At 41.3% G+C, this 15,055-nt stretch overlaps 2 protein-coding genes across 2 annotated transcripts in view; one reads left to right on the forward strand and one right to left on the reverse strand.

The window, feature by feature from the left end:
- slc22a31 (solute carrier family 22 member 31) overlaps window positions 1-2,514 on the forward strand; it is a 20,572-nt gene extending 18,058 nt beyond the window's left edge. The window contains exon 9 of the mRNA XM_084080363.1: window positions 1-2,514. This exon is cut by the window's left edge and continues 302 nt beyond it. Within this exon, the coding sequence (XP_083936489.1) occupies window positions 1-158 (158 nt within the window). The 3' untranslated portion in view covers window positions 159-2,514.
- A 1,769-nt stretch (window positions 2,515-4,283) lies between these two features.
- dpep1 (dipeptidase 1) lies at window positions 4,284-14,772 on the reverse strand. The gene is made up of 10 exons (XM_084067532.1): window positions 14,478-14,772; window positions 13,568-13,694; window positions 11,760-11,892; window positions 10,158-10,308; window positions 9,546-9,615; window positions 8,581-8,757; window positions 6,915-6,999; window positions 6,457-6,532; window positions 5,887-6,022; window positions 4,284-4,545 (listed from the first exon to the last, which is right to left on the reverse strand). The coding sequence occupies exons 1-10, from the start codon at window positions 14,609-14,611 to the stop codon at window positions 4,363-4,365; spliced, it is 1,272 nt and encodes a 423-aa protein (XP_083923658.1). The 5' UTR covers window positions 14,612-14,772; the 3' UTR covers window positions 4,284-4,362.
- Between the last annotated feature and the right edge of the window lie 283 nt (window positions 14,773-15,055).

Below are 15,055 nucleotides of genomic sequence, written 5' to 3' on the forward strand. Positions count from 1 at the left end.
ACCGGCTCGTCTCCGCCACCAGGAAGATGTTGACCAAAGATACATTGCCCTACAAAATTGGCGCCACGCCCTCGCACTCCCCTCTGCTGGCGGCCAACGGAGCACCGAGCAGAGAAGTGGGACTAGAGAACGGCCTGCTGAGAGAAGACGTGGCGTAGTGGTGTGAGTCGCGGCCACTCTCGTTCGGACCCATCCTGTACAGACCCAGATGATGTACTGAGCATATACCTCTACACGCTGTCGTCATCCCAAGTGTCATCCAATACATTTTCAATCTAGTCACTCACCAGATTATGACCTTGGCTCAGATGCGTTTCGTTTCAGAATGACATGGTCAAGAAATATGTCAGTCTTTGTGAGTTATATTCCATAATTTTAACTTTTTTCCTTTTTGTTGTTGCATTTTTTTTATTATTTTTTTGTTTGTTTTTTACTGAAGTGATGATGCACTGAAAAACTATTTGTCGACAGCCGTGTCGTTTGCTAGGTTTGTGACCCTCTTTGGATAATTGCACCATGCACAGCGAAATCTGGAGTGTTATTTTTTTACTAAGAAAGTGTAGAAAATGGATCTGGGTCTGTTTTTAAACTTTCACAGTTAAATGAATATGATCTTTTACTGTGTATGTTCTTGTCGGTGGTATATTCACTAGAGAATTACTAACCATTACTAACCACTACAATTTTGAGGTCACTGTCTGTGTAGAGACACCAGACGTGAATGTAAATGGAGAGGAGCATGCTGAACCATACAAGCATTGGTCATTCGCACAGCAACGCCTGTCCACTTATTGGAGACTCATGGATAGACTCATGCTTGTTATTAAGAATGGTTGTCTGTAGCCGTCGCCTCCTGTCTGACTGTCCGCTCATCTAATTCACCAGAGACACAGCAGTTTGGTTCAAATTGCCTGGTATTTTGTGTTGTATATATGGAAGCAGACAAGAGGGCACCTAATGCTTAATTTATGTTCTGTCGTATGATGGTGTTGCTCACCGAAAATTGCTTGTAAATCAGCTATTTTCAGCGAGTGACACCATCGCACAATGAAGAATAAATGGGGCTTAATGAGTTGACTGAAACATTAGTTACTTAATATAATGACGCAGGAGTCAAAGGGCATTCCTTTTCTGTTTTGGTCTGTTTGCTGGAGAAAGCGTGCTTGTTTGCATGATTAAAATATATTTATTGACAGTATTTGCCTGACCATTTTTGGTCAGATCTGTATTGTGTGGTGATCAGGGTAGTGAATGAACAGCAGTAACCTTTGGCAGGTAATGATCACTTGCAGGTTCTGTCCTATACTAAAATAGTGGAAGTGGATGGTAGATTTAGGGGATATCCACTAATGACTATGAACAGTAAATTTAACTGCCACAGTACTTTTAAGTTATGATCCTCGAACAGGTTTCTGGGATAAAAATAAGTCACTTTTGTGAAGTAGCTTTATGTTTCATAACTACACAGTAAAATACTCTGTTAATTTAGGGAGAGTAAAATATGTACTCAAATAGACCTGTTTTTTCATTCCCTGAGTTTAATTAACAATGAGCATTACTGCATTAGAAACGTAAAGAGACATCTATAATTGAAGGGAATCTTAGACCGTAACGTTAACCAATAGGATGCACACACCTATGAAGTACCCCATGGAGTGTTGTTACTTATCCTGTTGTCGGGTTGTTGTTTTTTTTCCAACTGTTGATTTTTTTTTATTTGAATTAGTTTTAATACCCACGCAGATGTGATTACTCAAGAATATAACTTATGTCCTTTTTGTTTAATATAGCACAATGAGGATTACCTCAACAAAATGTTTAGTATTACTTGTACTGGAAACTCCACATACATAATGAAATGCTCTTAAGAATTGGAGAGTCTTTTATATAACACTATTGTGTGTAGCCTACACACAAGATCACTGAGGCCTGATCAGGTTTGCTACATTGATCAGCTTTCAGCTGTTGGCAGTAAAACTAGAAATGACTGTTCAGTATTTGGGAATGTCAAATGCTTTATTTTTTTAGGCCTTTTGTGAGTTTCATTTCATGTGGTGCATGTCTGCCCATGTTGTTATCCGTTGGCACCACTAGATGGTGCTCTTCTCTCAAAATTCTGAATTAGAATTGTATTGTGTATATTTCTGTTAATCCTTATGTGTAATTTAAATCTGCATGTGAATGAAGATTTTTTTCAAATGTCACTGGCACGATCATCACTCAATTCCAACAATGGTTTTGCTGTGCCTATTACGTTCTCATTGTCAGATAAACGGTAGAATTCTGGGCTTTGTTTTAATAAACAAGCCAACTCAGCCTGAAGGAAAGAAACATTGTCTATTTTTATTATCATATATATAGTAGTCTTGTCACAAGTTGAGGATTTTCTTGTGTTCAGTGAATGTTGCCTGGAGCATTCATGAAGTAGACATAAAAATAGTAGCACAACCTGGACCAATTAAATTCATAATTTAAAAATGATTGAACTTCATTGGCATTTAAAGGTTAGGTAAAGTCTGGGTAAAATGGCAAGTATACTAAGGTGTGTGTGCGTGCATGTGCGTGCGTGCGTGCGTGAGTGTATTCCCTAAATGACATAATTTCCTTCCTAGATTCTTTATCTAGGCATATGATGTCTCTAAAAGAATGAGTGTCAGCCAAAATGTATTGTCTTTGTTTTTAATATAAAAAAATCAACAAAGTTATTTGCCATTACTGCGGATCCCAACATACAGACAACACCTTGTTTCCAAGTCTGACTTTCTGCAGTTATCTAAACAAAGAGTTCTGCAATTTCTTTTTGTGGTGAAAATAGGCACCCAGTGAGTCTAACACTATTGTATGCCTGCTAAGTGGGTGTTTGGTAGAATATTGTGGCATCTGCAGGTGATGTTTCCACGTTGTTGTGATCATGATTCTTCAGTTTGATCCCCATACTGATGGAGGTGAGCAGTGGTGGACTTAAAGTACTCAAGCCCGGGACTTGAGTCAAATTACAGATACTCCTGGTCAAATATTGCCATGGCAGCTTGGTGGTCCTGTCTATTATCTGACATTCTCTGCTTCTCTCATGTCTATTGTGTTGGAGTTGCATTCTGCATGTGGGCAGGTGTGTCCTGTTAATTACCTGTCTTCTATGCGTGTATCCTTCTATCTGGCAATCACCTGGATAGCTACAAATACCTGGCTGTGATTGCTCTCTGTGCTCAGTTATAACTTCCAGCTAGTGCACACGCTTGTGCCACTAGTGTTACAGTAAGTACAAGTCTCTCCGGCAGATATTTTACATTGACAACCTGATCAACATTTGGCTTTCAGTACAGTCAGCCTCCCATGCAGCTCCAACCTGGACCAAATACACAGCCTGAAGACTTATGTGCTTGTTGTTATGCAGCTTGAGAAGCTTGGACCTCAGTTAATTGTTGCTGCTTGTGAAGAAGCTTGTAAGCATTACAAAGGATTGAGACGCTTGTACCACCTCAGTTTATTACAAAGGCTTTATCTTTAATTAAAGGTCAAAACTGAGGTACAAGCTTCTAAAGTTTAGAAGCTTGTACCTCAGTTTTGACTTTCAATTAAAGATTCAGTGTTAAGCATTCCACTACGTCTCCTTGTTCTGTATCTGCATTTAGGTTTATTGTTTGCCTTGATACATTAGTTACTCAACTACAAGTTACTCAGTTCAATTTGAGTTAAATTATTGAAGTACTTGCTTTTCAAAATGCTTTAAATGTGCATGCTTTAAGTTTAAAAAATACATACATTTTGTTTTTAATATCAATGCATTGCTGTATTGAAAGTTAGACATTTCCCCCCCAAAAATGATTTTCAGATTAAAAAAAATTGCAATAGTGAAAATAATAATCTACAAGCTCAAAACGCCTGGCATTGCGATGCTATGTAGGAGTGTTGTGAATTTAGTTGACCCTCCATGCGGTCCTAAGAGTCTCCCTCTATCTAAGGGTGGTGAGTGATGGCTCAGTTGAGTGGCGAGCTCGGAAAACAAGATGACCCCTGGCAGTATCACACGACAAGTTATAATGTTTATTACACACATGGAGAACATATACAGTACTGGACCCATCTGGTCAGAGTGGTTCCCAAACATTTCAGCTGGAGACCCCAAAGTTACATTTGGTGTCTCCCCAAGACCCAAACTTAAGATAAAATACATTATGAATTTCTTAAAAATTTGATTTAGAAAATGTTTTTGAAATAATCATTTAAAAAAATATATAGAAAACGTCCAAAAGGGGAACTTTCCTTGCGACCCATACAAATGGGTGCCGAATCAGATGTGCTTACGCAGATGAGAGTGAATCAACACATTTACTGAATCAAGCGGATAAATGTCAGTCCTAATCATATAATCATAACAAGGAATGTGAGCAGAACCACTAGCAAGTTGAGTGAGTGCACAGCGCCAGCACTGTCTGGGCCAGGGCCTGGGTCAGGGTAACCATCACTGGTCCTACACGGGTTCTTCACTTCATCATATGGTATAGGAACATCATCTGGAAGGGTGTTGTTCAGACTGTCACGCACCTAAAATACAAGGTTGTACAACCAGTTAGGCATCAGTGAGCTGTAATCAGTGTTCACTGGGTGCACGTTGTAGGAGATGCAGAAATAAAAATGGTCTACATTTCTATAGCGCCTTCATCCACAGCGTTTTACATTCACACTGATGGTGGAGGCAAACGTATGAGGTACTACCCTTATCAGGAGCAGTTATAGGGGATCGGTGTCTTGCTCAAGGACACTGGCACTCAAAGTCAGGGATCAAACCAGGAACCTTCCGGTTCCCAAACGGACACTCAACCAACCTCCTGAGCCTGCTGCCCGGAGTTGGGTATGATGACATGTGTATAGATAAGAGATCGTAATCAAGATCAAAGAGTAGCACATATCCGAGTTCTTTGAAGACAGGTGCTAGCCCCGAAGTGAACTGAGATCAAAGAAGTTGAGCCACACACTGTAGATGCTGCCTTTGTCAATACATTTTTTCTTTTATTTTGAGTGACCCTTCGAGTCAGACTGAGTTTGAAGAGACTAGGGCTGGGCGATATGACTCATTATTTCAATCTTTTGCCTCGATTACAACGAATGAATGATTATTTAAAATAACTTGAAGTTCGGGCCGCTATGTGGCCCTCACACCTATGTCGGCATGCCGATCCGACCAATATGTCTCAGTTATAGTGTTGGAGGCTTTGTCGGGTTGTACCCGTCTGTCTGTGTCCCTTTTGTGCCCATTTATGCCCAGATCCCTAGATCCCTGATGTCATCAGCATGACAATATATTGGAATGCCCATATATGGGCATATTGGTAGTTTGAAGTCGGTCGGTCCCATATATGTACATGACCATAGATGGGCATAGCGGTCGGCTCTGTGGCTCTGAACAACCGGCTCTCTGTATCTGTTAGTCCTTGTCCCTTTTATGTTCATATATGGAGATTGCTGATGTCATTAGTATATGCCCATATGTGGGCATGCCCCCTTTTGTGCCCATATATGGAGCTGGCTGATTTGTTTGCATCTGACGCCATGGCGACACATTGAGGTTAGACAACACACTCCATATTTGGGCGTAGCTGCATTGGTAACTCCTATATGGTTATGGCTGAGTCAGAGTGACATCAGTAGGCCTGCCGACAACACACACTGCTATTTTTGAGTGGTGCCAACCACTCCTATATCTGACTTTGTCTGTGTGTCCGTCCGTATGTATGTGTGTCCAATAAACAAATATTGATGACAACATCAATACGGGGCTCATCAAAGGCACCACTCTCTTCACACAGGGTGTGATTTTTTAAATTGGGGCCTGCCCAGCCTACAGAATATCATGTTCTGTCAACACTGAGATGTGTTTCTCCTCACCGTCTCCACTTGTTCCAGCACCCTGAGCAGATTGTTCCCCAAAGCCGCTTTGACATCCGTATCGGTCCAGTTTCTCCTCAGCAGCTCAGCTACCAGGGCAGGCACCTTGGACACATCCTCCAGACCCTCTGGTACTCTGACAGCAGGAGAACACACTACATTTACCACAGTGGTTCTCAAAGTGGGGTCCAGCTACATTTGATTAATATAGCACCAGAGTCGGTTTAACCACTTTAACCCTTTTTTTTCTCCAATATTTAGTTTTAAATAGCTGATGTATATCAGCTGTAAAATAAAAATGTGGAAGATGTTTTAAACATTTTAACATCACGAATCTTGTATAGGGTTCCCTGTCACAAAATCTTTTCAGATGGGGTCCACGGCCAAATGTTGTACATTTGGAGGTCCTTGACATAAAAACGTTTGAGAACCATTAATTCACAGCATGGCATGGATGGTGTGTTTGTTACCACCCTTCACTTTCCACCCCAAACGTCACCAAAGCAACAGTGACAGTGATAATTGGAACCACACTGTTGCCAACAGTTTATTAGCATTTATTCTGTTTACCTTGTCACCCCATCATAATCCCCTCCAAATCCAATGATTTGAGCCCCCGCCACCTCCTTTATGTGGTCAAAATGATCTACAGTATAGGGACACAAATCAGTTGATGAGCACGTTTGAAAATGAATGACGAATACTATTATCTAGTTAGAGAAGACTGATTTCTGAAATTGAGATATGTATGTGTGTATATATAGGATAACTATATGTACGTACACACACACACACACACACACACACACACACACACACACACACACACACACACACACACACACACACACACACACACACACACACACACACACACACACACACACACACACACACAAAAATTCCAGATTAGGCCTGTTCAAAGAAATAGTCTATTCCTCCTTCCTTAATGAACTATTACCTTGTTATCTGTATTAGTGGTTGAGGTAAAAACAGGTTATGAGACCTTCAGCAGTGTAATAATTTACCAGCAACGTCAGAGAGGGTAGCGGTCTTGCTGCAGGTGACATAGTCATTGTAGAAGTTCACCATGACGATGCCGTTCTTTTCACTCTGCAGAGAGACATTTGTGAAAATCCTTTAAATTCATTGAAGCCAATGTCCAACTTTTAGATGCTCCATGAAGCCTTGCTCCAATTCCCATGACATGATACTAACCAGAGTATCTTTGAGTTAACAGGCTGTGTTCCAGATCATCCTTACAACTTGTTAACCCTCCCCATGGGAATATTACTATCTCCATTGATGGGGATAGTAATTTACTCAAGTAAACTCAAGTAAACGTTTACTCAAGTAAACGTAGCATTACCACAATGCAGAAATACTCTGTTACAAGTAAAAGTCCTGTATTCAAAATTTTACTTGAGTAAAAAAGTACAAACATACTGTATTTGCATCAAAATGCTCAAATCTGTAAAAATCTGTCAAACTTTTTCAAAAATAGCAGATTTACAAGCTCATAACATGTCTTGATGCAACATGTTGTGTAGATCGGCTAATTTCGAATAGCCAATGTATAATATAGGATTTAATGAATGTTTTGTAATAATAATCTAAATCTGCTACTACAATAGTGACTAAAGCTGTCAAATTATTGTAGTGGAGTAAAACTAAAAAGTAGTCTACAATATTTGCCTCTGACATGTAGTGGAGTTTCTACTTTATCCCTTCTCAGACTCAGAATGCTATGATGACGTTATGATGTTGGTCAACTATAGCCAATTTATGTCATCGCACAACCGGCTGAAAATGGCTAGTATGAATCAGACATAAATCTCAAGGCATAAAATCTGATGGTGATGGTGTGTGTGTCTCTGTGTCCAAAATGGGCTACTCAATTTAAAACATGAGGGGGTGTTGGTCAGACTAAAGCCCATTCCCATTGTGCAGCCTTTGTAATCTTTCCAGATGGACGGTGGGCGTGAGGTGACTAAAATATAAAATAGTTGTTGTTGACGAACTGGCCTACTGGCGGTGTGCACAAACATTTTGCCACTGATAGGACAACACACACACACACACACACACACACACACACACACACACACACACACACACACACACACACACACACACACACACACACACACACACACACACACACACACACACACACACAGCCGCCGCCTTCAGCTGTCAGAGTTAACAAGCAGCAGATGAAGGTTGAATGGATGTGGGCTCTCTCTCTCAACATTGCGGACATTTTCAGGCTTCACTCTCTCCCTCCCATTATGTTGGACTGTGTTATGTAAGATAATGTTCTGAAATGGTCCGGATGTTTTTCTCTGAATTCTTTATTTGACAAAATACAGAACATCCCCACACTGTTTGTTATTCTCCCAAGGTGAATTCAATAGTACCAATAAATCCTTTTTTGTATCCATTTGTACAGTTCCATTTGTACAGTCACGGAGTAATGGGGGTCTGTGGCCTAATGCATACCAACCTGGGGATATTTGAAAATAAAACAGTATGAGAACCACTGGTTTATTTGATCTATACACACACACACATTAGTCTCCTAATTGCTCACAGGCACTCATTGGAAACAAGACCACAAGGACTTTCATGAACGACCTGTTAAAAGGAATTATCCTTATCCTTATCCTCTTCTTTCACTTTCCCCTCACTTACCACTCTCTTCAGGATGTCATCAGGCACATTCCTCTTGTGCGGACAGACAGCATAGGCAGATGAATGGCTGAAGATGACTGGAGCTTTGGACATGGTCAGAACCTGGTTCATCACCTTCACGGTGACATGGGCCAGGTCAATCAGCATCCCAAGACGGTTCATTTCCATGACCAGTTGCTGTTGTTGTAGGCAAGTAGGGAGACAGTTTATATCGTTATTAACCACTCTAGCATCCCTACTCTGGGGGCAACATTTGACGAAAATTGCAGGTCTACAAGCTCACAACGAGGATATTTAGCGTAAAGGGGAAAAGTAGGGGGATCTAGTATAGACCCCTGGGGGACACCAGTCAACAAAGTATGGGGAGAGAGGTTAATACGTAGACCATCCTCATTATATGTCTGACTGTGTGATAGTTCATGTATTTGGTCATCAGTTTAGCCAGTTTGAAGGACATTCAGACAAATGGAGACTGACAACTATAGTTGAGCGGTGTTAGTCGGTGGACTAAAATAAGGTGGGGTGATCAACTTTTAAGCAGATAATTTACTGTATATTATTGTCGCAATGCGACACCTTGTGAGCTTGTAGATCTGCTATTTTCACAAGTTTTGAGATTTGGGGGAAATGTCTGGTTCTTTTTTGGCGGGAACATTTCAAAATTTCAATATAGCAGTGTTGATATTTTAAAAGCACTTTGTAATTTGTACATTTGAATATTGTTAAAAGCACATACTTTTGAATATTTAACTATTTTTAAAGCAAGTACTCAATGACTTTAACTCAAGTACAAAATAATATGAATGAGCAAATGTCTCTTGTAGTTGAGTAGTTAATATTTGACTAGCATTACAGTATCTATACTTTGACTCAAGTACTGGGGTTGAGTGCTTTGTCCACCACTGGATATTCTATATAAGGATATGAAATGAAGGTGTTTTTCCCAACCTGGTTTTAAAACTGACCTGCCCAAATGGAGACAGTCCATTGTGTTCAGATGGCTCTGAACCAGTATCAACAAGCCAGTTATCGGCCCTGAGGGACAGATTATTGTCAACACCAGTAAGGCCCTTACACTTAATAAATGGAAAGAATATAAATGAGAGACCATGGTTCCACAGAATAACAAGCAGCTGCATATTTTCCTGGAAACATTTAAATATTCTTGGCCTTCACTCCTGGGTGTATTGATCAGAAAACACATTGATTGCCCTCTGTGCCAAAATGTGTCAATTACACATTCCAGATAAGTAAACAAATACAAATGCAGCCATGCAGATGAATCTAACTTTTGACTGAAAAGTTGGTATAGTGAAGTTGCAGGGTTGTTGTTTTGGCATGTTGGTTGGCTACTCCAGCTGTTGCCTAGCTAGCTGTTAGCTATTTCCACACAATTTGACCACGAATGGTAATCATCACAGCAGGAATCCCCACACACTCCACAACAAAAGAGGCACAGTTTTACCATGCACTCAATAAAAGATGAAGTGTACAGATATGGCCTGAGGCTGAGTGTACCAGTGCTTGTGTACGAGTGTATGAGAGAGAGAGATACTGTATATATTACTGTGTCCTACCATGGTGTGTTACAGGAGTGTGTAAGGGTGAGGTAACGCACTCCCAGCTGGTACATGACACGCAGGGTGGCCAGGCTGCTGTCCACAGAGTGACCTCCTTCCACCCCGATCAGACTGGCTGTCTTGTTTTGACGGAAGGCCTCCATGATGTCTGTGGAGGAGGGAGTACAATGAGGATAGTAATTAAAGCAACCATAAATGAGGCAGGGTTGTTGTTGTGTATGGGGAACTGAGCTCAAAGCAGTGTGCACATTCCACGCCAGAGTTTGATATCATAATGTACTCACCAGTGCCAGCGATTTATTGTTGTTTTTTTGTTTTTTTCACGTCGCCACAGACCTCGCTAAATACCTTAAGATCGCGCGTTAAACTGTTTGCAGACACACAGGGTAGCTGTGTGATTTGCCCAGAGAAGACCGTTTCGATCGGCGACATTGCATTTTGCAGTAGTCGCGGTTTATGTTAAACAGCGTTCAGCGAGGAGAAAAAAAACTCAGAGATAATGGCGGATTAGGGGAAGATTTAGAGCGACAGCGGGTGGGAACGAAAATCTCCGGATACGGATATTTCCATATCCGGGTGTGCTACAATGAAATGTGTCACTGCGAGGGAGGCCTACAATGAAATGTGAACCTGCGAGGAAAAAAAAAGAAAAAAGACCACTTCGCGTTGATCTACGCCACTGGCACGCTGCGCAATTATTTAGGTTCGCGTAGATCTACGCGATTGGCACTTAACACTAAACTGTGGTGGACAGTAACAAAGTACAACTAGAAAATATTGTTCCTGAAGAAACAATGTGGGCCGCTTCAAGCCAAAAAATAATATAAAAAGTACAAATTCAGTCAGGGTCCCAGTGCTCTATTTGACTAAGTATCTCTGACTGTGTTGTATGTGAGTTTGTAGACTTGGCTCCGGTTGATCAGCTGTTTCCATTCTCCTAACTGTCATCAGTTACGCCCCTGCTTGGTGCTAGGTGTATGTGTGTGTGTGTGTGTGTGTGTGTGTGTGTGTGTGTGTGTGTGTGTGTGTGTGTGTGTGTGTGTCACTACTATACAAAATACACTTTAAGTACCATAGTAAAAGTACACACATCTTCCAAAGATTGTCAAGCCTTCTCCAAAATAGCAGATCTACAAGCTCACAACGCATCACAGTGGCTGCGGTTACATTGACAGAAATATTCCACTTATATTCGGAATGACTGCTCATTCAGAATAAAAATGCTCATGTAAACACTTCAATTGGAATAGAATATTCCATTCCGGTCTGATCGGAATTCATTTTCATTCGGTTTTGGAGGTGTGGTATATATCGTTTGAATCGGTATATACCAATCGGAATTGGAGTTTGAAATGTACAAACATTTTAGCATCAAATTTACTTTGAGTACCAAAGCCCCCCCCCCACCCCCGCACCCCCTCGCCGTGCATGCACACGCAGACTCTAGAACAAATCTATTTGTTGAAGATTTCTAGAAAATCTTTGGAGTACTCCAGTACTTTAATTCAAGTACACATTTTACGGAGCCACTTTCACTTGAGTAATATTTGACAAAGTACTACTGGGATTGAGTACTTTGTCTATCACTGGCAGTCTCACCTTGGCTGCTGGTGGCAAACATGAATGTCTCCGGGTATTTCTGACACATCCTGTGGACAACATCGATCTGCTCCAGAGTCTGCCTGACAGCGTCTTTATACTGAGACTCACATGGGACATAGGCAGACCAGAACTAAAAGAGGACACAAGGCAATATTTAGTATCTTTATCGTCTCTCAAGCCAGACAAACTCTTCCACAGTCTTCACCTCGCAAAAGTTGGGACAGGAAGCTATCAACTAGTTTCTCATTTCCGTTCATGGAAATATATATAAAAAAAAATACATCTGCTTTATTTTTCAAATAATTTTCAGCACTTCGGATGTTTAGACTTTTTAGTGGTAGTATCTTTAGATTGAACAGAGGTTAAGGATGTGCACTTAGTTGTAGCAATATAATACACAGTAAAATCCTGTGTTTATTCCAGAGTGTACAAAATGTAACCAAGTGGACCCGTGAGGGTTCATTTGGACACACAATGCTTTCTCATTCTCAATAACCAAAATGTCATCAGATCACAAAAAGCCTGGATGAATGGGGGAGGCGGAGGTCCAAGCCCTACCTAGAGCCAAGAAAGATGCGCTCATTCAGATCAGATGACAAGGGAGTGAACTGCATGTCATGGTAATATCACCGCATGCTCTATATTTTTCATGAACACTAGTGAGATGAATCACAATCACAGATGAGTATACAAATCTGGTTTCATGTTTGCAAGAATTCGAGAGCACGTCTTGATGCCTCCAATTATCTCTATTGAAAGTTCCATACTTTATTAGATGTAGTCTCACATAGCCACATACAGTAAGAGATCTCTGCCTATACATCAGGTGACATCTGATTTCAATGTAGGGGCTAAACCTGGGTGGAAAATAAATAAATAACTGCATCGCAGAACCAATGCAAAGACTTTAGAGTGGTCCTTCATAGTGGGATGGTATCCACTATACAGGATTGGATTTCTAAGCAGTGGGCATAGGCTTGTTAGCACTGGTTTTCTATGCCGTTCAAGCCCATACATTTGATTTCCCCAGACATATCGGTATCGGCAGGTGGAGTTCTCTGATCGTCCGGCTACGCAATAGTATATTAGATGGGGCTGGCTGCTGTTATCTTGTCTTTCATAAACACCTGACTTCACCGGCATACCTGTCTGCTGACTACCTAAATTGTAAATTGTTATAATTGATGAGAGAAGTATAGCCTTGATACAAGACTAACATTATGACCCGATGACCGTCTTGTGATCCAAGGCCAGTGAGAGAAGATGCTTTCAAAGGGCTCAGATGAGATTATCTGGGACAGATCACACCCCAGTCCATAGACATTGTGATCTCTTGCATTCTTGGCAAGCGTTATAGGAGGATGTACTGTCCACACCTCCAGATTAGGGAATAGCTTCTTTCCCTGAGCAGGGAACCTGCTAACCCCGCCCCCCCCTCTCCCTCTCAACCCCACCAACAACACTCACTGCCTACAGTATAGACATCCCTGCACTCAGCCACTTTATATTGCACTGATAACAGCTTAACAACATCTGATCAGGCCACGTCTAAGGCAATAAGCTACTTCATAAGCTATGGTATATGGCCAGATTTGTTGGATAGATTCTCCAGTCTGACTGAGTGTTGGGAAGCACTGTAAAGCACTGCTCACTCTAAGCTCTTTCAGCTTTAAAAAGAAAAACAAACTCAACTCGGACAATGAGATAAAGGTATTGGGGTGCCCTTAGAATGAAAAAGAACAAATCTAGGGTCATACAGTATATCACAATATAACTTGAAATTATGTGTGTGTGTGTGTGCGTACCTGTGCCCCCAGCCGCCCCTCCTTGATCTTGGGAATGTTAGTGTGTGTATTGTTGAGTGTGTTCAGATCCACTTTGTTGAGCTGGTTATTGAATTTCTTCCTTAACTGCCAAGGCAGGTCGTTATGTCTGGACAATCAGAAGGCAAAGGGCACACAGTTACATTATGTATGGTAGAGCTCATCTCCTTTACAGGCTCATCATAACGTAAATACGAATGACTATGAGGGGAAGATTGCTCACATTGTGCCTGGTCAGCGCTGCAAATGACTTCAAGCTGTGCTTTTATTGCGGAATGTGACTGTTTACTGCAGCTGCTGCTTATAGCGTACACAGCACATCATTGCAGAAACCTCTTATCTCCATATTTTAACTTTTTATGATGTTTCGTAACTTAATGCCTTAACTTCGTCATACTACAGTGTCACACAAAATTAGCAAAGATAGCTCAAAACGCGTCACAGTGAGTTTTGAGCTTGTAGATCTGCTATTTTTGCCTTTTTTCGTTTTTTTTTATCCTGAAAATCAACAGTTTTGAACATAATGGTTTCCACCCGACAGCAACGACATGCACTGTAACATAACATTGTGCATGAGGTACAAAATGACAGTAGACTGAAAACAGCTAATATGTCTTGATTAAAGATAGCCAAAAGGGCTCCTAGGTGGTGTATACGTTACTGTTAACATGGGAAAAGTAGACTGCATTTATTTCATCTGGCGTCAGTCTTAGCCACTATAGAACCATAGCGTCCCTATCCCGGGGCGAACATTTGGCTAAAATAGCAGATCTACAAGATCACAAAGATATTTAGTGTAGAGGGAAAAAATGAGGGGGCCTAGTAGAGACCCCTGGGGGTCCCCGGGCAAGTAAGCATAAAAGGGTTTAAGTGGTTAGGAGGAGTCACTTACCCATCGATTAGCGGCGTCTCAGACATGAGCTCTAGAGCCCTGGTCATGTATGTGTCCTCAGCTGAGAGCTGTGGGAGGATGCATGATACGACACACAACACCCTATACACATGCACACTAACTCCTGACAACATTTCTCACTCCTTACTGAAGACACTTTCCTCTCCACTCCTTACCACTGGTGCAATCCCGACAAAAGCACAGGCAACGCTTTACGTGACCTTGACTTGACCTCTAACCTCTCCAAGGGATCTGGAGAATCTGATTCTGCAACTGCCTCAAAGTTGTTGACTGCTCTCTCTGCACCGTCTGCTGTCTATTCCAACCTTTTACAAATGTTTGTATTCTCCCTGGACTCCTCTCTGTCTCTGGAATTCTTGTGGGTTTTAGCTGGAGTCTATATTTGCCCATTGCTCCTCCTCCCTTATCACTCTTTATATGTTTTCCAGTCATAAAGCTGGTAGTTTATACTTAACTATAACACGTGGGTTAATGTGTAATGTTCCTGATGACCGGCTTGCTATAAGCAGACCCAGTCCTTTCTTATATGAAAGAAAGTACACTCAAGATTTGATGTG

The sequence above is a fragment of the Gymnoscopelus microlampas genome (genome assembly GCF_963454915.1).
Source record: "Gymnoscopelus microlampas genome assembly, chromosome: 1".
Classification (NCBI taxonomy): Eukaryota; Metazoa; Chordata; class Actinopteri; order Myctophiformes; family Myctophidae; genus Gymnoscopelus; species Gymnoscopelus microlampas.